We start from the raw sequence: 25,541 nt of genomic DNA, 5'->3' as shown, positions 1-25,541 counted from the left end.
GTCAACAATAATTTATATGTATTTAGGGCTTTTAGGGTAATCTGTAATTTTCCCTTCACAATCTTTTTTAGAGAGAATCTTCTCTGTGTGCATGCTTATAATTCAGATTTGTATATGTGTGTTTCTGTTTGTTGTGATACATTTAATGCCCATCATTTTAAGGGAGATAGATACCATATTTTCAATTTTTTTAAAAAAGAATAATTAGTTTTTATAAAAATCAGTTGGAGCATATGTACTATTTTTCTGCTTTATGCTGGTGTGGAAATGTTTGAGAGTACGTGTCATTTTTCTCTTATTTCAAGCCACTTGTGTTATGTCTTCTTGCTTTCAGACTTTGCTGGTAATCAGTGTGTCTTAGGCTATATGTGTCACAAATTTCTTAGAAATTTTGTAACTTATTGGTCTATAATAGCACTGGCTAGATTCAAAAGCTCTTTAGATTTTAATATGCCACACCCTCACAATACCAACTGACATAATTCTAAATTTTAATTGAATTTTCAGAAGTAAAACAAAATACTAATATTACACAATCGATGAAACAACAGCCGGAGGGCGCGGAGGAGCGGGTGGGGACGCTGCCAGCTGTGCTCCGCCTCTGCCTGCTTGTCCGAAGTGGCAGCGCGGTGCTGGCATCCAGGGAGCCTTGGCTGCAGCGCCGATGGGAGGCTCGCTGACGGCCTCCCCGTGCCCGCAGCACGAGAAGAGGTGGGCGAGAGCGGTGCTGCCAGTGGGGCTGGAGGGCGCAGGTGCCCTCCTCAGGCCGTGGCGCCTTGCGCCAGTAGCCTCAATAGCTAAGACATCCCTGATTCAGATAAAGTTCTCAAATTTCGAACTGGGATTGTGCTGTTAACAAGGCATTTCTGCAGATCAGGGAGTCCCTAAGCTCTGAGTGGCACTGCAGCTTCAGTTCTCTGAAAAATGCATAGCAATGTTTTCCCTTCCCCAAGAAAGTAAACCAAGCTTGAAAGGGGAGAGGCGGGGGAATCTTTCATTTTGATGAGCAAGTCTAGCTTTTAATCACAGTGAATTGTTTTCTGAAGCAATTTTCAATCACAGTGATTTAGGGCAGGTATGTTGGTGTAAATAACCAGATTTGTTCTGGAGAGTAGGCTGGGGTGGCCTGCTTCCTTCCTAATCATACTTTTCTCTAACAAGCAATTGAAATTAATAGCTCTTTCTTCTTCTTCTTCTTCTTCTTCGAGGGTACTTCCAAGAAGAGGGTGGGGGTGAGAAAAGCTCTGACTTCCCCAGTTTTTTATAATGAAGGTAAAATCATTAGCACGTTAGCCCTTGTTTTCCTGAACTTTGGCAAGTTTCTTACAGAGTGGTATCTTCCTCAAATCCCCAGTTTTCAATTTGGAACCAAATAATGAATTGAATCAAAATGACATGGGGCAGATCTGAAACAGATCTGGCTGCTTCCAAAGGCTACAGATGAGTCTTTTGGACACAACACATCCCTAGTTTCAGAAAGATCCAGGGACAGATGAATCCAGCATCCTTTCCAGATCAATGACAATATTTTCTGCCCACCCAGGTGGAATAGGAGAGAAAGGAGAAAGGGTAGGGGAAAGACACACATAAACCAATAACCTCTTTCCTCCATCTTATTGGCTTCAGAAATTAGTTTGTCTAGGTTCAGAATTCCAATGGGTTAAGACCTATTTGCACTTGACAGTTCATAGAAACATATTTATCAGTTTACTAGCTTGGAAAACGTCTCAGTAATTGACATGTGCAATGCCACTTGCTCTCTAACCCAAAGCAGGGTCTAGATTGTCAAGAAAAATAATAATACATCTGGTAGTTATATTTCAAAATATGTAGGAAGCAAGAGTGAATTACAGTACTGAAAACATCGTTGTCTTGGTCTGCCCTTTTTGGTTTATTTTTTGGCATTCACCCAGATGATTTGTATACCTTGAGGTTGCCAGTGCTGCTTTTCAGAGTGCTTTGCACATTAAATTAGATGACTCCTCTAAGAGAAAGGGACAGTAATATCTGCACATGCAGTATAGTGTTAATACTATTTCACAGTAATATAATTCTGGCTTTCTAAAACAGTTTACAATCAAGGCTGCTCCTCTTTAAAAGCCTACATTTTATGGCTTCTTTACAGTTTTTTGATAGTTCCCTTGTGGAGTAAAAAGGACTTTACTGTTTTCTATTTAAATTATTTCTTTCATTGGCTCATTTTTAATTTGATCATTTTGATTCCTATCACAGTTAACCCCCTCGCTTGAGTCACTTAGAAGTCTTTGTAATAGCAAAAAGCTTCCATTAACCCCTATCAGTGATTCCATGCAGATTATACATATGAGCCACCAAAATGTAAGCTGTTTCTGAAAATTGCTCCAGGGATTCTGCTTCTACATATTTGCCAAATTAATTATTATGTGAGATGGCATTAATGTTGATCAAATTTCAAAAATGAATGGTATAAATTAACCCATGGATTGTAATGCTCACGTCATCATGCAGTATCTTCAGAATCCCATTGGTAATATTATTTCATAGGAATTCTCAAACAAGAAAACAAATCAATAGGAAAAATGAGGAAAGGGGCAATGGCACTGTGGTGCAATGTGCATGATTTTAGTATTGTGTGTACAATATAATTCTGTCATTCAGCCTCTTAACAACATACAGAGGACTTAACCAAATACATAGTTTGGTTCAAGCTTCAAGGTTAGGGCCTTTCATATTAGAAAGCAGATACATAACACTGTTAGTGTATGAAAAATGTTATTACAGAATTACTGCTTTCTTATACAATGTGAAACAAAGTAGCCACTGTGGTGGTCTAATTATATTGAGAGGGGAAAAAGATTAGATCGATAGCTCTTCCTCCCAAAGTAACATATGGTTCATTAACAAATATAAATCCATTTTTAAGCCAAGCTATTGAAGCCATAAAGTCTTTATTTGCTTGGTTGGCAGCATGGTTTAACCATGATCATACTTGAATTCCAGCAGTGGCTCAAGGACAGCAATATTGTCCTGGCTTTCTGTCTTACTCTCATGCTAACCAAAACAGAGGCAAGACATTCTTTATAAGTAGCTCCTCTCAGTATAGGAGAAGTTTTGGCAGATGCATTCCCGTATGAAAAGAGACTACTCACTTTTATTTATCTGAATTTCACTCATGCACAGGTATGAGCAACTGAGGTACAACAGGCTCACCCTTCATCTTGGAGGTAAGGGGTTAAGCAGTGTCTTTTTTTTGTACTACGGTTCTGGAGAAAGGACTAATTAGGATTGAAGCTGGAGGTCATGCTAGAAACTTTTGGTGCTGAATTACTTATACAGACCTAACCTTATTCCATGCTCAGTGTAATTCAACTTTTTTCTTTCTACTACTGAATCCTTGGGAAGCCTGTTTAAATGAAGTTCCAAGTTTATAGAACCTATGCATGGAAGGTGGAGGAACATGATGCTCTATACCTGCGCCATAGAGTAATCTGTCATGGCTCCAGGCCCCTTGCATTGGATGTCATGTTTGTATTTGATGGGTAACTTTCAACATCTGAGTTCCAAGCCATGGAATTGCTGGTTGGATGTTTTGTGACAAATACTGTAGGGGCATTCGCTCGCTGGAAGTTACATAGCTAAGCCCTTTGCATACGTTTTTGCCAACAAAAAGATGTAAACAGATGTGGGGGAGAGGCACAACTGTGCTCCCCAACTCAAATAGTAATCAGGTTATTAGGGGAATTATATTTGGAAAATAAAGGCTATTGAAAAGGAAGTATAGTTTTTTACAGTGCACAAATATTTTCCATGGTATCTTTATCTCATATCAATTCTTTAAAGTAGTCTCCCAGGGGGTTAGTTTTCAAAGCATGTGTCAAGATTTCTCTGTAATAGAAGCTTGGTTTCTGAAATCTCCATTTACACACACATTCCATGGCTGTGTATAGTAATTAAATATGCCAGTTTCTGTAAAATGAAACTTGATCCTGCACTCTTGTTTTATACACAGAATGTAAAATTAGGACTGTTTTACGTTGTTGAGGATAATGATTTGAGAAAAATGATGCTTTGGTGTTGCATGTGATATTGGAGATTTCAGTGTACAAAACAAACAATGCAATAATGTTTTATTACACAAATGTTTATAGAAGAGATGATATGTAGGTTCTACATTTTGTTGAGATTGCTTTAGGCATAAATTGAGGTGAATTAGTAACTTGCAGAAGGATTGATACACTGCTTGCACTCATTCAAATGGGTTTTCTCACCCTGAACCTGAAAACCTGTTTGTGTATGTACCTTAAACATAGTGTAATCTACAGCACTTGTGCAATATCAAATAATATATTAACACCAGCACAACAATATGTACATTCTGAGCTAAATATTCAGACCAGCTTGTTAGTAATCCAAGTGTCAGTGTGGTGTAATGGGTAGAATGTTGGACTTGGACCAGGGAAGTAAACTAAGCTGTATTAGCATGTTAATGAACAATTAACATACTCTTCAATTCCTGTGCTAGAAAATGTGTTCTGTGGTGTTAAGGGACCTCTTCCTTTAGTTATTTGCTTAGGTTGAGTTCACACATGAATGACCATCATCAGCGAATGTAGTATCAATAGAAGACTTCCATGTCTAAAACATTTACAAGGGAACAAACACAATGGCTAGAACTTCATTATTTTGATATGAAGCAAGGTGTTCATTAATGTGTGATACATAAGATGTGAATCTATGCATCAGTCAGTACTTAGGAAGTACGTTTTTAAAAAGATAAAGCTGACAACACCTTTTTATTTTTTGCCTGTTCATGGATTAATTGCACCCAAGAAGTTTGCAGTCATTAATTCATTCATAAAGTAGTCATCTTACAAAAGTTTCTTTAATAATTAGTTTCAGTTTAATTTTGTATATAGTCTATTTTTTCATCACAGTTTAAGTAACTTTTTTCCATATTTACATTTGATCTCTGTTTTATGAACTGAGATAAAATTGTAGTCCCATAGTTCTTACTTAGTTTTACTTTCCTTTCGGATTTCTTTTTGCAAAATCAGATGACTTTTTCATTTCATTTCATTTAAATTATCAGTATTTTGAGTAAGAAATGAAATTCTAAAATTAAAAGTGGACTATTGAGCTGGAAGGCAATTTCAAAGCTAGAAAAAATAGAGTAATGGATATTTCACAACAAAAATTCTAGTTTTTGAAGCCCAAATCACTCTACTTCAAAATATACCTGAACCTTCTTCCTTTTTGCCCCTTTAGCATTAGTCTTATTTCCACCTTATGAAATGAGCAACTGGATTAGTTTAGATCAGTTACGCTGTCTTGGAGAGGCTTGAGGGAGAATTGGAAATGCATCCACTATATCTCTTGTGTAAATTAGGTTTTTGATCGTTTTGATGAGGGATAATTGCTTAAACATGACAGTTAATTTGTGTTTTGTATTCCTGCATAGAAACTTCAGAGAAGTATGTTATCCTGGATATTGCTGACTTTAGTTTAAATTTTCATGACTTTATACTACTAGAGGCACTATATCTAACTACAGGAGCTTCCATGTTTTACGGTGCACTAATGCAGCAATCTGTGAGGAGAAATAGTTTTCCTTTTTTTAAAAAAAAAAAGTGTGATTGATAGGCATGATCCACCAAAGTCAATGGAATTTAAAAGTACAGTACTGAACTGAACTTAGACTGGCTTATTCCCAATTATGTGTGTTCGTGTGTATGGCATCCAAAGTCATGTGAGCAAACTTCCACTCACACAGCAGGGCTGCAGGGGGAGGAAAGCTGCTCTAGCATTGATATCCATTTTGCGGCTCGAAGGACAGTCCCTTAGACCTTTCTGAATCTTTACCATAGGTATAAAGTACTGTCTTTCTTTTTAATCCAGTTTTTATATGTTTTTAAACAATATATTTTAAATAATAGTGCTAAATGTTCATTCCATATTGCTTTCCTGTAAATTATCACAACGGTAATTGTAAAATATATAATTTGGAACTTAGATCAAAAGCATAGAGTATGTGAATGCTAAATGTTCATAGAACATCAAGCCTGTCTGGGCACACTTTATTGTAGTGTTAACAGCCTAATTCTTACCTGTCATTTGGGATAATAAGTGAAGGATCTGGGAAACAAATTATAGCAAGCCCAAGTATTTTGTTCCCAGGAAAGCCCATCCAAAAGCTTTCCCTTGCAGCAGTTTGTGTACAAACAGTTCATTTGAGGTGGAGATTGAAATGTAGTATGCTGCTATTTTTTATTTTTATTTTTTTAAAAAACCTTTTCAGGTTCTAAATAGTCCTAGACTATGAACAGTTTATGAATAACTTTTTTATAAATAACTTAATTTTTTATAAATAATTTCTCAGATGCAGTTAAAACATGACTTCGTATTTCACATGCAAATCGTGTCTTTTGCATATATTCCTTGTCTCCTGGTTTTAATGCCATGCTAATTTCAGTGTTAATTGCTTCACTCTTACTATGCCTACATGTCCCAGTGTGATCTACTTTTGTTTTTGCCTAATTTGCCCATTTCTTTAACAAGCAAAACATTGTGGATATAATTAAGTATGTAAGATGTAGCATTTCAAACACTGCAATCTACTGTATATTTCAGAGACTCTTAACATGTTAGCCTGAATCACATAGCCCTCCACACTCACTGTAGGATCATTCAAATTTGCTACAAGATAATCAAGACTCCTGCCACTGGTAAAGTGAAAATGAATAGTGCCTGGAGCAATTCTAATATAGTATTAGTTGTAACCCAACTATAAAGTCAAACTTCCCTAGCCTTGACTTTATTTAGAGCATAGGCTATCTAGGACATGAAACAGGAAGTGTCTATTCCTGCTTAAAGATGGTAAAGTCTTTGCTTAATTTAAATGTAGACTCAAAAGATGCAAGTACAGCATGCAGTTAGCTGAGCTTCGTATTTTTCGAGGTTAAATGCAGGCTGTTAAAAAGGCACATTAGTCTACCTCTCGCTTTCCTAGCTTTAACATTTCTGGAATGCTTGAAGTATAGACACATACTGCTTCTTGAGAGACAGACTCCTGCAAATCTGTCTCCATTTACTCTTGTTAGAATTGAATCAGTACAATTGATAAGAAATGTCAGACAATAATGTGCCTGGTTAAACAGACCATCTGCTTGTTTCATAACATTAACATTTATGCTTAGTACATTTGAAGAACTGTGTTTTGGGAGTCTGGTGGTCTCTGTTGTTAGAAGTCTGTGGGGAGAAATACAATACACAGTATCTCCCAAGTTGTTTTTTCCCCTTTATGATTAAACTTAATTATCAATAAAGGTTGTTCTTTTCTGTTTTCCCCTGACCTGAATCAGTTATGAAATCACTATTTTCACAGTTCCTCAGCATGAAATACTATAACCTTTAATATATTCTGCTACTGATATTTGTATGTGCATTTCATACAGAAATCTGCCGGGGGTCTGTACAGAGGCTCTGGAAGCTATTTGTCACATTACTGTATTTTAAAAAAAGTCTTCTTATTTAAATAAAAAGGTAGTAGTCCTCCAGACTTAAAATAACACACACACATACTCAGCAAAGTTTTATGCTTCTCATTTCACACCGTGTGAAGCCGCCTGTAGTGTAGATGCTGGAGTTTTAAAAAACCCCAGAGACTTAACAAGCAAAAGAACAAATTGAATGGGAAGGATAAAAATCACCTCAACTCCAAATATTCTCATTTCCAGCCATTTGTATTTTATTTTTCACTCTAAGCATCATCCATGCCTGGTACACAGGAAACACTTATTTGCTTATTCAATTGTTTTCTCTAACTGTTCATTCCTTGGTGGGAAAAATTCTTATTGTTTTCACAATCTTTCCCATTCATCTGCTCTCTTCATGGCATTACTAACTTGCCTTCTTTCCCTTAGTGAGTCCTACCTTCAAGAGCCTGACTTTTATGCTGGCTGATGTTGCTCACCACTCAAGCCTGAGCCCCATCCCTTGTCCCTTCAGTAGTTCATTTCACACACACAAACACATCCATCACAGAATATCCTGCTTCAAGCACATCCCCATCCTGAACACATCAGGTGTGTATCTCACTGGGAGCTTAGTAAGTTTGTTCCTACCTTCTGGTTGTGTCTGCCAAAACAGGGAATTGTTAAAAATCAGAAATATATGGCTTGTGAGCTGCATCACTTCAATGGGCCACAAATTGGAAAACCATTTTGGTTTTTAGAGAGATTTCGAAAAACAACTTCTTCTTCTTCTTCTTCTTCTTCTTCTTCTTCTTCTTCTTCTCCATCTCCATCCCTTCCTCCTCCTCAAATTAGTTTTCTTTTTATTCCACCTTTCCTGTCCAAAGGAGATTGACCTTGATAGGTATTAAGATTTTGGGTTTCTTCCACAAAGCACTTCACAATAACATCAGAGTGAAGTGCAATAAGATAATACATAATAAAATATGATAGCAACATTCTAAGACAACTCATTATCAATTTATTTCAGAACATTTCAGAAAAATATAAAAAATAGACTCAACACTTCAATAGGCCCATACAAAATCTCTCATTAATAAATTTAACATGACATTGGTTCTAAATAATCCACTAACGGTTCAATAATATATCAACCCAAACTAAACAACAATAAGACAATAGTATGGAGTAAACTATAAAATCTAATTTCAAACAATTCATTAACAATTCATTTCAAATCAAATTAGCAAAGCTTATAAAAGAATAAGCTGAAGTCTGGCTGGGAATCTGCTGCACTGATCACACTGGCCAGTGCAGAAGGTGAGGAATAATTGTGTTTGCTTGCTTGCTTTGTTTGTTTGTTTGCTGTGCTACTTCTATGCTTCTTGCAGTTTAGGAGTCTAAGGATCAGGCTTTTTGAGATCCACAGAGTTCAGCAGCATGTTGTCCCAAAATGCCCTGTTCCCACTAGCTGCCCTAGCAGTGTGCTGAGTGCTTGAATTGAAGTGAACCTGACTTACATCAATCACACAACCTTTGAGTGCTGAAATAATTTGCAGACCTAAAGGGCAGCACCCTCTGCATTCAGCTGGGGGTGATTAAGAACCATTGAAAGGCTACATTCTCTGCCTTTCAGGGAACATACCACAGTAAGGGGATACTTGGATGCATCCATTGGCCAGTGAAAAAGCAGCTTGGGTGAGATTGTTTTCTCCCTCCTTGCCAAAAATAAAGAAACTGCTTTTTGACTTGGAATTGCAAAAACAAGGAGAAATGACATTCTGGCCCCATCCACCAGGCAAAAGAACAAGAGCCACCAAATTCTATTCAGGCATGATCACTAGAAGGGAAGATCAGCCTGTTCCAAACTGGAAATCAATGCTTACAGCTTCAGGCTGCTTTTTAAAACCAAAGAACCTCTGTGATGCAATCTTCTAGCAGAAACCAAAAAACAAGCACCACGACGGCCAATACAAGTAGTATATATCTCTCTATGGAGCAGTGTTCATAAGAATATGAGCAGTGGTTACATATTCTTATGAACACTGCTCCGTAGAAAATTGCTTTCAATGTATATTATTTGCTGAAGAAGACGTACACGAAACAGTGTTAATACTGGATCACTGTCGTCTTACTGTTATTATACATGATAGAAAAATATATACTACTAGTATTGGCTGTTGTGGTGCTTGTTTTTGGTTTCTTCATGCTGCTTTTTGGCACTGAAGAACTGATAAGGTTTTTTTTGTTTTTTGTTTGTTTTTGCTTCTGTTCCCCTTTCATTGTGCATCTTGTCTTCCCTACCCCTCCATGAAGCTCACTAGGTGATCTTGGGCCAGTTACTCACTCTCAGCCTATCCTACCCCAGAGGGGTTATTGTAAGGATAAAATGGGGAGAAGGAGAACTGTGTATGCCACCTTGATCCACCTTGATGCAATTAATAATTATAATTATATAAAAACAGCAGGGGGCATTGAATCACAAGAGAGGCGCCAGCAAAAATCAAGATGCGGGGGGGAACTGTGAAGCCAGCCAATGCCTCTATATAGCTTCATCCTTATTGCGGACATTGTGATATATCGGTATATTGTGATGTTTAGCTGGTGATATATCATGATGTTGAAAACCAGATATTGTCCAGCCCTACCGATTGCCTCTACATAGTTCCATCCTTATTTCAGATATAGCATATCACAATGTTTAGCTGGTGATATATCATAATATTGAAAGCCATATATTGCCCAGCCCTAGTTGTAAAGTAATTATTTGCCAGTTAAGTTTTATTTCTGAAAAACATGGACAGTTAGAGTTAATTTATTTTTTTACTCATTCTATTAGTCTAGGATTCAGCTTGATAAATCCAGTTAGATTTTTGTAACATTTAACATTTGTTTCAAAATGTTAATTAACCTCAGCAAAAAATGTAAAGCTTTGGTTTGATGGATAGAAAGCTGGATGAGAATTGTTTGGACAAGTATTTTGCTACTGAGATGCAAAGGAACTTGGCACATACTTAATTGTTCTTTGATCAAAGACATTAATATATTCCTAAGGTACGTCTTGCCACACGGAATGCCAGTTATTGCTGATGTGTGATGGCATGTGATATTTTCAAGTAGCAAAGATTCGGCAAATCATAAAAATTTAAAAAATATACCACCACCTGCACTGAGGTTTTCACATATGCTTCTTTGTTAGAAATGTTGTCTTAGTAAAATGTTAAAATGTCACTTCTGTAAAAATAATAATTTATGTATATAAAATGATACGTACTTCAGGAGCCTCAGCAGTCTGTCCCATCTGTATTGAGCTATGAAGCAACCAGTGTTTTAAATTATCCACCCTAAGGCACTGGACCCTGGAATATTCTAAACATTTTACCTGTACCTTTACCTCTAAACATGTATCAAAAGGAGGAGTGGTGCAGTTTTTATTATTGTGATTAGTTGTGGTTAGGGAGATATACTGAGACTGGCATGCTTGCACAGGTAATAAAGATATGGGAATCAGATGTGATGTGGTACTTTCCTGGCCTTCTGTGTTTCAGACAGAGGCAATTACGGGGCATTTACCTCAACATGGAACTGAATTCAGCATGATGTTGTAATTAATTTAGCTGGTTAGCTGTTTGCTAGCCACATACTAAAATAAATATGCTTATGTGCATGACTTAACAATTATGGCCCCAAAAGGAGCAGTAATACTACTGTAATACTTTTAATACCCCAAAAGGAAGAATACTTTCCCCACCTTCTTACTGTAGCAGCACTTCGTTCTCTGCTGGAAACACATATCCAGCCCTAGTAGGAGACTCATTTTGAATCCAAAGTGTCACAACCGAATACATCAGAATAAAAATTATTAAAATATCCCAGATTGGGACTAGGGTACTTAAAGGATTTCCCCTTTCCCACATGATATTGCCTGCCTACTTAGACACTTTTTGGAGGTACTGCTCAATCTGACAACACCATTGTAGTTGGTGGGAAGTTGGTCCCAGTTTATTCTACACTAGTCAGATTTTATCTGGAGTAATGCATCCGGTTTTTGGTGACACATTTTAAGAAAGAGATAGACAAATTGAAGAAGGTTCAGAAAGGGGCATTGGAGATGGTTGCTAGTGTAGAAAACAAGTTCCATGAGGAAAATCTAAGGAACTGGGTATTTGTCACCTGGAAAAAAAAGATGAAATGTATGATGGTACTTTTTAAAGATCTGAAGGTCTATCACGTAGAAGAAAGCAAAGACTTGTTCCTTGCTGGCAGAATTGGATCTAATAGACTTAAATTATGAGAGAGTGGATTTCAGTTAAATGTTAAAAAAAAGACAGTAAGATCAATCCAACAATGAAGTCAATTATTACCTAGAGTGGAGATGGGATGTTTCTTCCTAGAAACCTTCAAGGAGAGGCTGGACCAGCTGTCTGTAGGACATTCCCTGCATTGAGCAGGGGGATGGACTAGGATCTCTGGAAGACCCTTCTAACACACATAATTCTGTGAGGCCCTTTTTGATAGTAGCACCCAGATTCTGGAACTGCTTGTCCCCTTATCTGATGGTGTTTCACTGTTCTTATGGGGTTGAATTAATATCCCATTTGTTAATTTAGCCGTTTTCCTTGTTAACTAGTTTTAGTACCTATTATATTGAAGAAGAGTTTGGATTTGATATCCTGCTTTATCACTACCTGAAGGAGTCTCAAAGCGGCTAACATTCTCCTTTCCCTTCCTCCCCCACAACAAACACTGTGTGAGGTGAGTGGGGCTGAGAGACTTCAAAGAAGTGTGACTAGCCCAAGGTCACCCAGCAGCTGCATGTGGAGGAGCGGAGACGTGAACCTGGTTCACCAGATTACGAGTCTACCGCTCTTAACCACGACACCACACTGGCTCTCTGAGTCACTTTAGTTTGCTGGTAGCTGTATTAAGGTACTCTTTGGTGTCTAAATGATGTGATAAAGCTATTTTAATTTAAACCTTATGCCCTCAAAGTATCTTTTTTTTATTTGAGGGACAGTAGATTTTGCATTTAGGCTTAAATTAAAAGCCCACTGAATTTAATTTATTCATTTCACTATCTTTAAGTTACAGGTAGGTAGCCGTGTTGGTCTGCCATAGTCAAAACAAAATAAAAAATAAAATCCTTCCATTGCATGCACACGAAAGCTCATACCAAGAACAAACTTAGTTGGTCTCTAAGGTGCTACTGGAAGGAATTTTTTTATTATTTTGTTTTGACTATCTTTAAGGTCATTGTGGAAACTGAAAATTTGTTCAACAACTGTTTAAAAAGGAAATCCTAAACAACTGTGGTGGCTTGTGAAATGGTCACTTCAGAGGTGTTCTTATAAAATAAAATTTGTAAATGTTTATGAATTTTGCAAGTGACAAATTAACCTCTAGATTTGGGGGGGGGGGTGTCGACAGCTTTAATTGGTGAACAAACATGGTAGTCTCATAAGTTTTAACTTAAACTTGTAAAGACTTTCAGACTGTATTCAGTTAAAAAAATGCTACATATTCAAATGGAAAATGAAATATAGCTCTAGAAAATATATGTGAGAGAGAGAGAGAGAGAGAGAGCCTTTTGGATTCTGTTATGTTGAAAGTTCCAGTTTATTACTTTAAGAAACATGTTTCTAATTAAGTATTTGAGTGATTGTAAACTGTGTTTTAACATTTTACAAGTAAATGCAGACTTGTAATTTACCCAAAAGTAACTGAATACCTCCTTAATAAACCACAGAATTAACTACAGAAATAAGTTGTTGTTAGGACTGGGCTTTTTAAAAAACAAAAAACTCTCAGGTTGAATTGTTTGCAATTTTGTTTCTTTTTGGGATTTTTGTAATGAATGAAAAACATGTTATATCCTTAAATTTAATACACATGCTGTTAATCTTGACATCTTGGTCTGCAAAACATTCCAAGGCTGTGCTGCTTGCAAAGAATCTTTGTTCCGGCCAAATTGGGCTCAGGAGTCCTTAGTACATTTCCAAGATTTGTAACCTTTGAGCTCAAATGAGCAGGTAATGTGGATTCTCTACTGGGAACACAGCACTGACACTTGTTGTAATTTGTAGCAGCTGGTCCTTGTCCTTGCTTTCCCCACATCAAGAAAATGGTGCCTTAGCAAATAAATGCTAGTCCGACCTTTCCAAATTTGAGAAAACACTTCATTGCCTTTGAATACATAATCATTCATGAATCCATGTTTCCCAGGGACAACTTTCTGAGTCTTCACTTGTTGAAAAATTACATACTGGTTTCAAAATGTCAGTTCAGTATGCTGATTGTCTCTGTCCCCCATAATGTGTAGCCAATGTAGTATTTTTGGACTATGACTCACATAAACCCCAGCCAGTATGGCCAATAGCCAGGGGATTTTAGTAGTGGTTCACAACACCTGGAGGCCACCACATTGACTATTTCTGCTGTGCAGCTTCTGGTTTGTCATTTGGAGAAAGCAATCCTTGTTCCCTTCTTAGCATCTGAAGAGGGTGTTCAGTTAGGGAGAAGCTGAGCTAGATCAAATTTGCTCTGTTGATAAAATGAGTAGGGTGAGGAATGGAGAAGGTAGTAGTATTCAGGAAAAGTCCCTGCCTTGTCTCTACTAACTGCTCACCAAACTTGACAGACCTTTTCTTAGTAATTAATATAAACCAAAAGCTACTTAACTGGGCCCACATTCTTGCCATCATAGTACTAGACTTGATCATGCTAAATCACAAAGATATGAAGTTTGTTTTAAAGTTCCCAAAATATTTTGTTTGAAATCTTCAGTGATTGATTATGTTACAATAAGCCTGCTCAAAATGAATTGGCTGTTATTTGGATGACAAAAGATAATCTGTTCATTTTATGATTTATTTGGTTTGGTTTTTTTAATGCAGAGGGTTGCTGTCATTCGGTGTTCTTTATAAAATCACTCCAAAATACTTTTAAAATTAGTAAGTTTTTAATATGAGCAAAAATCATCTTAATCTCTTGGTCTTGTTTTCATGAGAATACCCTGGTGACTGTGTACCAGATTTCTTTCAGGGCTCTTCAGATGCAGCTTTTGAAAAAGGATTCCCAGGCCAGTTAGGTGCAAAAATGGTTGAAATACTTGCATACTTTGGCATTTCATCAAGTCTTTAATATTTCACTAAGTTTTCATTATTAATATTATCCCCACTTAAGGTAAAGTTGTTTTCTTTTGAGCTACCTTTTACTTTTCTCTCTGTTGTTGCAATGGCTATCATGTCACCTGTCAGTCTCCTCTTCTCCAGGCTAAACATCCCCCATTCCCTCAACCGTTCCTCATGAATTTTGAGACCCTTGATCATCTTGGTCTCCTCTGCTTACCTTCCAGCTTGTCAATATCCTTTTTAAACTCTGTGCTCTCCTTCCACACAAGGGCATATACCTAATACAGTGGTACAACAACAACAAAAAGTTATCAGATTACTTCATTCATGTAAAGGTTTAGTTTATAATAAAGGAAGGGAAATCAAGCCAAAGTATAACTTATTAGGGTAAAAAAAGCTATAATTATACGAATAGAATGAAGTATTAACTCTCCTTTTACTTCAGCTGTATCATTACGGTTCAGTAGACTTCACTCACTGTAACTATAGTAAGTCCTTAAACTAATACAAAATAGAGATTAAGAAATCTCATTTTTATAGCAATGCTCATATTTGTGGGATGCCCACTTATCCTATTAGACTTGCTATGCAAAAATGCCTATAGTAGTGTTTATTTAATTAATAAACTTTTTGTGGGCCAGGTGCAGTGAGCCTAAGCTCACGAGGGGCAGGTGGCATAAAAGCAGCAATAAAGACATGACAACAGCTTGGGATTGAAATGGCCACATCTTTAATAATTACAGATGTTAGTAGGCTTTGGCATTGAGTATGGGGTTGCCATATATCCTTTCCCCCCAGGATATTGCCTCTTTTTCATAGGTAGAGTCAGCATACCGATCCATAGTTAAAAGCAGAAGTCAGCAAATGTGTCCTCATTTTGCTCTTCAGAATATGGCAACCCTAAATGTGTCCTGAATCAACCAGACTGATTTGTGGTTGATTACTCCACCAGGGTCAGCCCTGGGTTAAACGATCCCCACTAAGATATGGATCAAACCATTTGGGGAGTTCTGTGGCCTGTTTTCTGGGCCTTCGTACAAAAATGTTCCCCCTGGATCCCTTTACCGGGTTACCTTTTCCTCCAGAAAGTTGTGACAGTTTCAATGAGGTAGGCAAAACCTCCAGACAGGCCCAATTTGTCTGCAGTCAAACTCCTGCATGGTCCCAAATATGGCGACTGATAATCCTATAGCAATTTCATGCATGTGCACTGCCCATTTACCTTTGGGGAGGGTCAAGACATACAGGGAAGGTGGGTGGGATGTCCGTTGCTGACCACACCACCCACTTTCAGTGCAGCTGGCTTATTTGCCATGGAGGCAGACCTGAATGGAGACAGGTCCCCCCCCCAGTCTAACACCCCCACCTGTCTCTGACGCCCCTACCCACCTCTCAGATTGACTGAAATTGGCCAGTTTAAATTCAGAATATTGGCAGGAAGCCTCAGCAGTCCTACAAGCAGCCAAGGCTGATGATGCAGCCAGTGGCTCTGTGGGAGTGGATCTTTGTCCCCACCCCAGTTCGCCTGTTGTCACACTGGGTCGTAGTTGCTGCTTCTGTCAAAATGGCAAGTGGTCCTTATATTATGTTTCTTCCTTGCATATTATGTTGCATAGAGTGAACTGATATAGCAATATGAGAAATATTAATTTTATATGCATGCTGTTGGAAGAGTTTGGTATGCTATGTTGTTTGAATAATTAATGATGAGATGTAGTCTCACTGCAGGAATGGATTTTTAATTCAAAGGCCACTTTGAGATACTACTTTTTAAAAAAATCATATGTATATATCTTGATTAGATACTTACATAGTATCTAATTTTATTTGAAAGATTAGTACAGGTTATCACAATGAGCAAAAATTATTTTTGTTCTGCTTCCCTAATGCAAAGACCATTCTATTAAAATATCATTCTCTATCAGAATTTGATTTTGCGGTTTGTCAGTTCTTGGGAAACCCCCCCCCCAATCATGGTATCTTCTATTGTAATGTTTGATATTCTGACTAGTCCAGAAAATGGTAGCTGTGCCCAAATCCTGTTGAAGCCACTGCTCTGAGCTTAGTATGTTTCAACAGGATTAAGAAGCAACTAACTTCATCTGCTGTATGTGCACGTGTGAGGGAAAATGAATGAATGAATGAATATTAAGATTAGTTTTGAGTCATCTGATAGTAATCCTAGTTTAAATCCATTAATACTTGTGTTTTGATGAGTGTGCTGACCTCCACAGAAAATGACTTGTTCAGAGTTCAAATGCTGAAGACTGGAGCAGAACTCTGATGTTTCTTGAACAGTCAGCCTTAGGCTGAGACCAGTTCTCTTTCAGACTGAAGTTCCTCTTTGCCCCATTGTGCAATGGTTCAGTCTGTATGTAACAGTAAAGTAGAGTTTATTGTGGTTTATTGTGAGCATGCAGATGACACCTACTTCTCTTCTCCCCAAGGGGGAGTGGGAGCAGCCTTGGCTTAGTGTTATGTCTGAACCAGAAATCATGATATGTTTTGTTCCAAACAAACCACAATTGGTAAGTCAACAGCAAACCTTGACTTAACATTCTAGATTGTTTGGAGTGAAAGAAAGCACAGTTCCCAGGTCCAACGTAATACTAAACCAAGGAATACAGTTTCCTGTTCCCACTTACTTTAGGGGAGGAGAGAAGTAGGTGTTATCTGCATGTTCATGATAACCAATTATTGTGGGTTTTTGTGATGTGCAAACATTTTCTGTTTTATTTTTTATATAAAAAATAGCTTTAATATGGTGTGCTAAACTATTCATTGGAAATATCTAATAGGGTGGAGCCCAACATTAATAGGTTTTTGCCCTTTGTAGCATGTAGTAAAATATGTGTGCCTTGGTACTACCCTACTGTGTGTTTCTTTGGTCACCAAGAGTAGCTGGAAAAAGCACAATACCCGATAACACCAGCTATTGAATGTAGGTACAGTGTATTTTTATGTGAAGTATTTGCTAGAAGCTTATCAATGCAATGGCAACCAGCTGGCCTTTATTGTTACACTGTAGTCTGGCTCAGTGAATACTTTGCATAATAAACACACACATTAAACACCTATATTGTACCTTACAGCAAATGTTAAAACTTTACTCAGACCCCTGACCAACCCTTCACCAGTTAAATCCACCTCCTTATAATATCCCCTGTAGCCTCAGAGCTCAGTAGGACTGCAGAACATTGTTTCTCCTTTAAGACTCTAACATATCTGTGAATAATGTTGGGTTCACCAATAGAAATCATCAATTGTATACCTGCAAAATAGTTGCAGACTAAGCTCCTGTGATTATTCAGTAGATCATTGTGACAGTTGCTGGGAATTAATGTCTCTTCTGATCACTACTATTATTACTTGCATCTGGGTAGTAAAATTAAGATTGCTTGCAACAGACAACCTGTTGATGTGTTTCACTCATCTTTAATATATTATCATCTTATGGACATGATCAATACTGCCTTGTGCTGTGAAATATAGAGCAGGGAAAACAGGATGTTCATTATCTCTCTTCCTTTTTAATGAAAAAAGAATTGTGCTTCATTCTGATTCTTCTCATCTCTGAAATCATAGTTATAAGTTCTGTAGGTCAGATTACACATGAAATACACTCCATTTGCTGATGCTGATTACACACAGCTGTTTTGGCAAGCATGTTTTGAGAGCAGCTGGATTACCCAGGTATGATTTACAGTTTAATTATATATGGAGAAATTGGCATTGTTTTAATGGTCATGGAGCAATTCATTGGAAATTCAAATGGCTTTAATAATATGTGTGCTACAATTCATAGTTTTATGAGTTGTTGTTTTTTAAAGAGATTATCTGTTTATAAGACAATATCGTATCTTAAGTGGTCATAATTTCTTTGTGTGAAGTATTTTACAAAATTGATTGAAATAATTTATTAAAGTAGATTGCATGCAGTGGAACACTGATTTTTCTTATGTACCACTATACAATTGCCCAAATGTTTTGAAAACAGAAAGAATGTTCAATCCATAGAATTTCCAACTAAAGGGATCTCTGATAGTAAGAGTCGGGTAGATGCTGCCTGGGGCAGTCCCGCCCCCCTCCAAAATCATACCTTGTTAATAGACACAGGCATGGATTACACTGTATGTAGTGGTTCATTATTTTACTTATTTCATTGAACATATTAAGGTTCCTTATACAGACGGTGACATTTTGTGCAGGGGTTCCATTCCTGACCCCCCCCCCCATGCATTGGCGGAGTGTGCATAAGCCCACCCTGTTTTGCCACCACCCCATTTTCAGTCCACTTCTGGGTTGACATCAATGAGCATGTGTGTGGATGCATGCAAAATGGCCGCTGCCTATACTGAGTCAGATGATTGAGCTATCTATCCAGTATTGTCTACTCTGATTGAAAGTGCTATCTGGTGAATATTTAGTTTGCCTATCAGGTAGGTGAGGGGAGAATGGTGAATGGTATTGGTTTATTTTAAGCCCCTAACATCTTATAGAAGCCTGGAAGGAAGGCCTAAGGTTGTGGGATGAATATCAAGAAACATATTTCCATCCTGGCCATAGATTTCCACCTCAGTCTAGGAGAGTATAGTATTTGCTTTTAAAGGCCCAGACTCCTATTAGCCTGAACAGATCCTGCTACAGATAAGGATGAGGAGAGAAAGTGCTTCTTCCAATCAATCAATCAATCAATCTGCAAAGGGGGCAAAGTTCATAACAATTTTCATCCATTACCGGGGTTTTTAATTGTATTTTATGGATATTTATATAGACTGGATTTACTGTATTTTATATGTAGCAAGCTGCCTTGATGTATTTTATGAAAGTGCAGGTTTTACATACTAAAATAAATACATAAAACCTAAAATGGCCAAAAACAGGTTGATGATACCCTGAACCCAGTATCTCCCTCCAAAAAAAAATCTATTCCATATTGTTGCTTAATTTGGAATGCTAAGTATTTAGCAGCCATGGCATTTACTAGCACTAAGGGCATTAGGAAGACATCCCTCTCCATCAGTGGCAGAAGCCCTTTACCACCAGTGAACAGTGGCACAAATCACTGCTAGCAAAATTACAGATTTTCTCTGAAAAATTAAAGAAACTCAACAAAAGAAACATGAATTTGAGATTAACGTAATCTCAAATTACTGCATTGCTGTTGTCATGAGGTGCTCTGGCTTCATGTTGTCGACATGACCTTCTAGCTATTTAGGCTGTTGAAGTGTTATGGAATGCTTATGGCAGTTACAGCAGATGAGGAGAAAACTTTGGCAACTTATGGTAACCAGTAAAGGTTTAGGTGACTGACTGGGCTGTGTATTGTTGGTTAAAATGTGTTCAGCTGTGAATGAAGTAGGCAGCGGTGTCTGACTGGTTGTCTGTTAAGATTGTGTGTGTGTGTGTGTGTGTAAGGCTGTCATGTCTGAATAGTGAGAGTATATGAGTGTTCTGTGTTAATAGTATGAGTGGACAGGTGTCACTGAAATACGTGGGAGGAAGCAAGGGAGGAGTAAATGCAAAATAAGTTACATGTACAGAAAACAATGAAGGGCTTTTTTTGAGAAATTGTCTATATTCAAATGATTTGAGGATATGAATTAGGTCATAAAAATGAGCAGGAAGGAGGCTCTATGAATAATAAAGATTACTTACCTTGGCTGAAAAATAGCATCTTTATAGCTAGTAAGTAAGTAGAGTATTACCTTTGATTGCTGTTAAGCTATACGGTGGTGTCAGAAACCCAAAAGAGCAGTTTTGTAGAACAGTAAATATTTTAACTTTGTATCAGTATTGCCTGATGTGTCTACCTGGTCCATATTGTACAATTTAACTGACTAAAGTCATTTTAAAAATATGGTGAACATTAATAACTTACAATTTGTCTTCCTTGAAATAAAAATAGTTATTATGTATTTGCTATGTGAGAGAAGTTAGAATATATACATTGGGCGGGTGTTTCCAAATAATGCTTAATCTGAACAAAGCCTTTAAACGAAAACATTATTGAACACCATGGTATATTGTTTATTTCATTGGTTGATGAAAACCTCCTTATTCTGTGTGACACATCATCTTCAGCAGAAAATGTAAAGCAGAACGTGTGTGAATGCTGCCCATTATTCTATGTACTTTGCCATCACAAAATTAAAGATTGAATGACAGGAGTTTGTAGTTTTTTCCTAAACAAGCTCAAAAGGGCTTGTTCACAAGTTTAGCTTATGGTAACCAGGTGACTGTAGTGTTAGTGTTTATTTTAATATACCATATGTAAGACATGCTGTTGCTATGAAACCAGACAGTCTTCCATTGATGCAATGTGTGGACTGACATCTGTCAGATTTTCCACCCAATGAAATGTGGCCCCATTATGTTTTAATTATTTGAAATATATTTGGAAGCCTGAATGCTGATACTGTATTCTTAGCCCTGAAACATGTCATCTTATTGTGCCCTTATTTCTTATACATTAAGCTAAATAGACTAACTGCAGTTAAGAACCTGCCAGGGAATGTATGTCAAACACTAGGGGTATCATGCAATCAGACTGGTGTCAGGGTGGAAAAGTCAGTGGCTGGGAGGGTGGAGGAGGCTGACCTTGTTCTCTCAACATTGCCTTTACACTGAATGGAACAGATGAGATTCTGAATTATTCACAACACTGAAAGCTTATAATTGTTAGCATTGGTGGCAGCAACGGAGCATAGAGACAGATTTTTGTTGTTGTCAAAATGTCTGACCTGGTAACACTTCAAAGGCTTTCCTTCACAAAACTGTCTTTAAGAATTTAGTTTCCTTCCCCCCTCAAAAGGGTTTTATATGTGGGATTATTTCCATTCTTGTTTCCTGTAGGAATCTGGGTCAAAGAGGTTCAAGTTGAGATTTAGTACTGATTTTGAGAAACTCAATAATGGAACAAAAGAGGTCTTTTTGAAGGCTTTTTTTGTCTGGGCAGGTAATTTTTTCCAAGGGTATTGTACAATGCATAAAACAAATATTTGATATCATAATAGTGGTTTGGTTTTCTTATTAATAAATTGGGAGGGGTTTTTTCAGTAAAGCATTTCTTTGAATTTTGTAACACAGAGGTAAACAACAACATTTCAGCATTTTCCAGTCTAACTCCTCCTCCTGCCTGCACCCTGCCTTCCTATTCCATAAGAGGAGCCAATGTTTAGTTGGTTTAATTGGGATGAAGCCTTATCCAAAATGGGAAAAATGAAATAAATTATCAATAATCATTAAAAAGTTCTACTCAACCATGCTGTTCTGCAAAGTCAATTCATTTTACTTGAGTTTATGCTGGACATAATTATAAGATATTGTATTCTGTCTGTGAAGACACAGCAGCTTAGCTTCCCATCCTAAATATAAAGCATGGACACCATCTTGTGAGGTCAGTAGATTACATTTGCTTTACTTGCCTTTGGATACTAGATTACTGCAGCTATAATAGTAGTATAAATGCAACAGTCAGAATACTCTCTAAAGGATCTTCAGAAGATGGTGTTTTCACTGTCTGAGGCTAGGCAGATTACTAGCACAGTGAGCGAAGGTCCTCTCATTGGTGGCATCCCATTATAAAATACTCTCCACACGTGGCTTCTTGTCTTTTGGTGCCAGGAAGTCTTTCTGCCCTGCCCCTGGGCATTTTGGGCATATATAGTTTTTATCTATCTTGAAAACCTTGCTGCCTTTTAGTTCTTGTTGTTTCATGACTGCTTAGATTTGTTTTGTTTGTATTTTAATCAATGTAAACTGTCCTGGGTTTTTTTTATTGTAAAATAAATAAGCAATCTATTAAAAGCAGAAGATGGTCAGTTTTTTCACTATCAGTATTAAACCTGTGTGTGTGTGAATCCTCATTTATAAGTTTTGTTCTTGGTTGTAGTATTTATTTATTTTTTGAAGAGTCAAGAGCAGGTTTATTGTGGTGTTGCGGGGTTGCGGGGCGGCATCGAGGCGGCTCCTCTGCAGCGGGCTTGGGCTTCTTGGGGCCTAGCAGCACGGCGCTGATGCGGCCCAGGAACTTGTCCATGGAGACGGGGGTGCTGGCCTTTAGGAGCCCCGGGTGGTTGGCAGCAATGGCCACCAGGATGCAGTGGCCCAGCAGCGCGAAGTTGATGGGGTCCACGTGCAGCTTCTGGGTGTGCAGGTTGCTGAGCTTGTTGAGGGCACCGGCGATGTTGTCGATGTGCGCCACAGCCTCGCCGATGGCCGCCGTGACCTTCTTGCCATACGCCTTGATGTCGCCGGAGCCAGGGCTCACATCGATGTGCACAAAGTAGGTCTTAGTGGTGGGGTGTGCTGCAAACCTCCTGGTGATGGGCTCGGCACCGATGTCCCTGGCGTGGGACTGGATCTCACCCCAAACTGCCTTCACGTGGCTCTTGTCATCGTCAGTCAACCACATCCTGGCAGCTCAAAGTATTGAGTCGTTCTTAGTTGTAGTTGAGGAAGAAAAGTTCTGGTTCACGCATAGGCAAACTTGGCCCTCCTGTCATCCCTGACCACTGGTCCTGTTAGCTAGGGATGATGGGAATAGTAGTCCCAAAACATCTGGAGGGCCGAGTTTCCCTATGCCTGTTTTGGTTCCATCCCAGGTTTGGATGACAAATAGTTTAGCTGCTGTGCAGAGCTGAAAGAACTATAGAGGAACTATAGAGGAGCAAATGAGGCAGGGAGAGGCGACTCCTGTCTAGGAGCTAGCACGCTTGCAGGGTTCTGTGGGAACCAGGTATTGAATGTTTGGATTAAAAAATACATAACATCTCCATATTATTACATTAATTTACCTCAGTAGAAGTAAAAAGATGTGTGTAGCCTTTTATACTTTCAGAAGGAAAATTTGAATTGATGTTGGGTACTATGTTCATCCTTTCTGGTCACTTTGCACCACTGCATTAGTGCATTTGGTAATGGTCACTGTGGAATAAATTGTTCTGCTTGTGTAGTTACTGTACTTTAGATAATTAGAGGACTTTAGTTTCCAGATGCTTTGATTCCCTTAATGTATAAAAATATATCCAATGGAGATTCACTAGAGCAAATCAGATCATGACTGTACCATATAATTCATACTAATACTTGAATTTTGGAATTACATAAAATAGAAACATTTTAAATTATATACAGTATTGGAAATACACTGATTTAATTGCTCAGTTCTAATTAACTTTGCATGCCTTTTAAGACTGCTTTTCCATACATTTTATCAGGAAATTTCCACACAGTGAAAGTACAATTTGTCTTGAATATCACTTGTTCAGAGTTTACAGATTTAGCAGTCAGATACAATAATATGTAAATGAAATAAATTAGAAATAATATAATGGAATGAATGTTATTTAAAACTGCATGAAGTTACTTCAAACCTCCTCCAAAAATATGCACTATCCAAATAGCTTTGCGAGTATAAAATGTGGATGTATTTTCACACCAGCTTTATAAAGTATAGTGCTACTATCCGTTGGTTTTGGTGGCGCTGAGCTTAGATTCTCTGAAAGAACTGAGCTTCCCATCAATGGGTTCCATTGTTACTTTTGTCCATATGTCATCTTAAGACTTGCATTGCGAGATGCATGCCAACATCATTTTGAAGGGTATACACAAGCTTCTGGAGTGTTCACACAACAATAGTAAAATGAAAATCCATATAATCATTCTTACATATCCAAACACCACGTATTCTAATGCTTTTGTGTTTAAAGTGTGTGAGAGAGAGGGAGAAACTGAAAACCCCAAGTCCTCCTCAGTTGACCATATTCATCCATAGACTAGTAGAAGCCAAGCTTCAGTTTCTTGAGGCAGAAATTCTACCAGGGCTGGGAGCAAGCCACATCTGCTGGAGGAAAGTAATGTGCCTGCAGAGAGGGGATTATGAGGGAAAGAAAAAAGCAGCAGGAGGGAACTCTTTGTGTCACTTTCTACTAATCTTATCCAGTTAAACAAAAGAGCAGGATAAATAAATGAGCATGCAAGAGAGAAACTTTGTATACTTGAGAAACATTTTTAAGGACTTGATCCAAAGTTCACAATTGTATAACCATATCTGTTGGGGTTTTTTGTTTTGTTTTGTTTTGATCTCAGAGGGTTTATTTTGTGGACATCAGCCTTCTGGAGGTAACATTCTGCATTTCCGTGCTCCCCAACAAAATTTATCAATATTTTTTGTAGCCCAACTCCACAAAGTATTTTTGTACCCATGCCTGAGCTGCTACTCCACCCCACCACCCAAAGTACCAGTTATTATTGTTTGCATTGTTGTATTTATTCAGAATATTGCATTGCTTTTTGAAGTTTTCATTATGAGATTTCTTATTTGATAAGGGCCTAAAACATTCCATTTTTTTTAATTTAGGAGCTGGCTGGGTAAACATAATTAGACAACCTGGGGTGTGTATGTATATGTGTGTTTGGCATATGCAAGGCAGAAGAAGTGTGTAGGAAAACGATTAAGCACCCCCTATCATGAGTTACTCACCTGAGGGATTTTTGTTATACAGTATAGATATCATAATTTCCTGTTCAGACTACTAATATTACAGAGCATCTAGGCATCTAGAATATTTTTGAGCAGCAGGATTACATTGGCTTAGAGTAGATTAACCAAAATGTGTGTTTATTGGTAAAAAGGGAGGTTCAGGTTTGTATGTAACTATGGTTTATGCAAAAGGGAAAGAAGGTTTCTGCAATCCTATTCCTCCTGCACTGGCGGGGAGAGAGAAAGTGTACTGCTTGCACTGTTGAGTAAACTACATTTACGTACAAATATGTGGTTTGATATCCTGGTTAACTATTGAAGTTAGAATAAGCCACTTGTGCAGAATTGCAGCCAAAATATTTAGCATTTCTTATGTGGATAGAGAAAAGTCTCTGCACCCCCCACCCCCCAAAAAACCTCAAAAACACACACTCATGCTTGTGGATATCCAGTGAAGCTGACTGTTGGAAGATTCTG

At 37.8% G+C, this 25,541-nt stretch overlaps 2 protein-coding genes across 11 annotated transcripts in view; one reads left to right on the top strand and one right to left on the bottom strand.

The window, feature by feature from the left end:
* Nucleotides 1-25,541, top strand: part of TENM3 (teneurin transmembrane protein 3) — a 399,040-nt gene that overhangs the window by 50,579 nt on the left and 322,920 nt on the right. The gene's annotated exons all lie outside the window — the stretch shown is intronic.
* On the bottom strand, nt 22,476-23,003 carry LOC117053210 (hemoglobin subunit alpha-1-like). Its single transcript, XM_033160788.1, has one exon. It carries the CDS (start codon nt 22,992-22,994, stop codon nt 22,476-22,478), a length of 519 nt encoding a protein of 172 aa, XP_033016679.1. The 5' UTR covers nt 22,995-23,003.

Source organism: Lacerta agilis, chromosome 9, assembly GCF_009819535.1.
Source record: "Lacerta agilis isolate rLacAgi1 chromosome 9, rLacAgi1.pri, whole genome shotgun sequence".
NCBI lineage: Eukaryota > Metazoa > Chordata > Lepidosauria > Squamata > Lacertidae > Lacerta > Lacerta agilis.
The sequence above is the reverse complement of the archived record's forward strand: the minus strand, read 5'-3'. Positions and strand labels throughout refer to the sequence as shown.

Excerpts from the sequence above, each read along its gene's own strand:
- LOC117053210 (XM_033160788.1), bottom strand. The coding sequence starts at position 22,994 with ATGTGGTTGACTGACGATGACAAGAGCCACGTGAAGGCAGTTTGGGGT.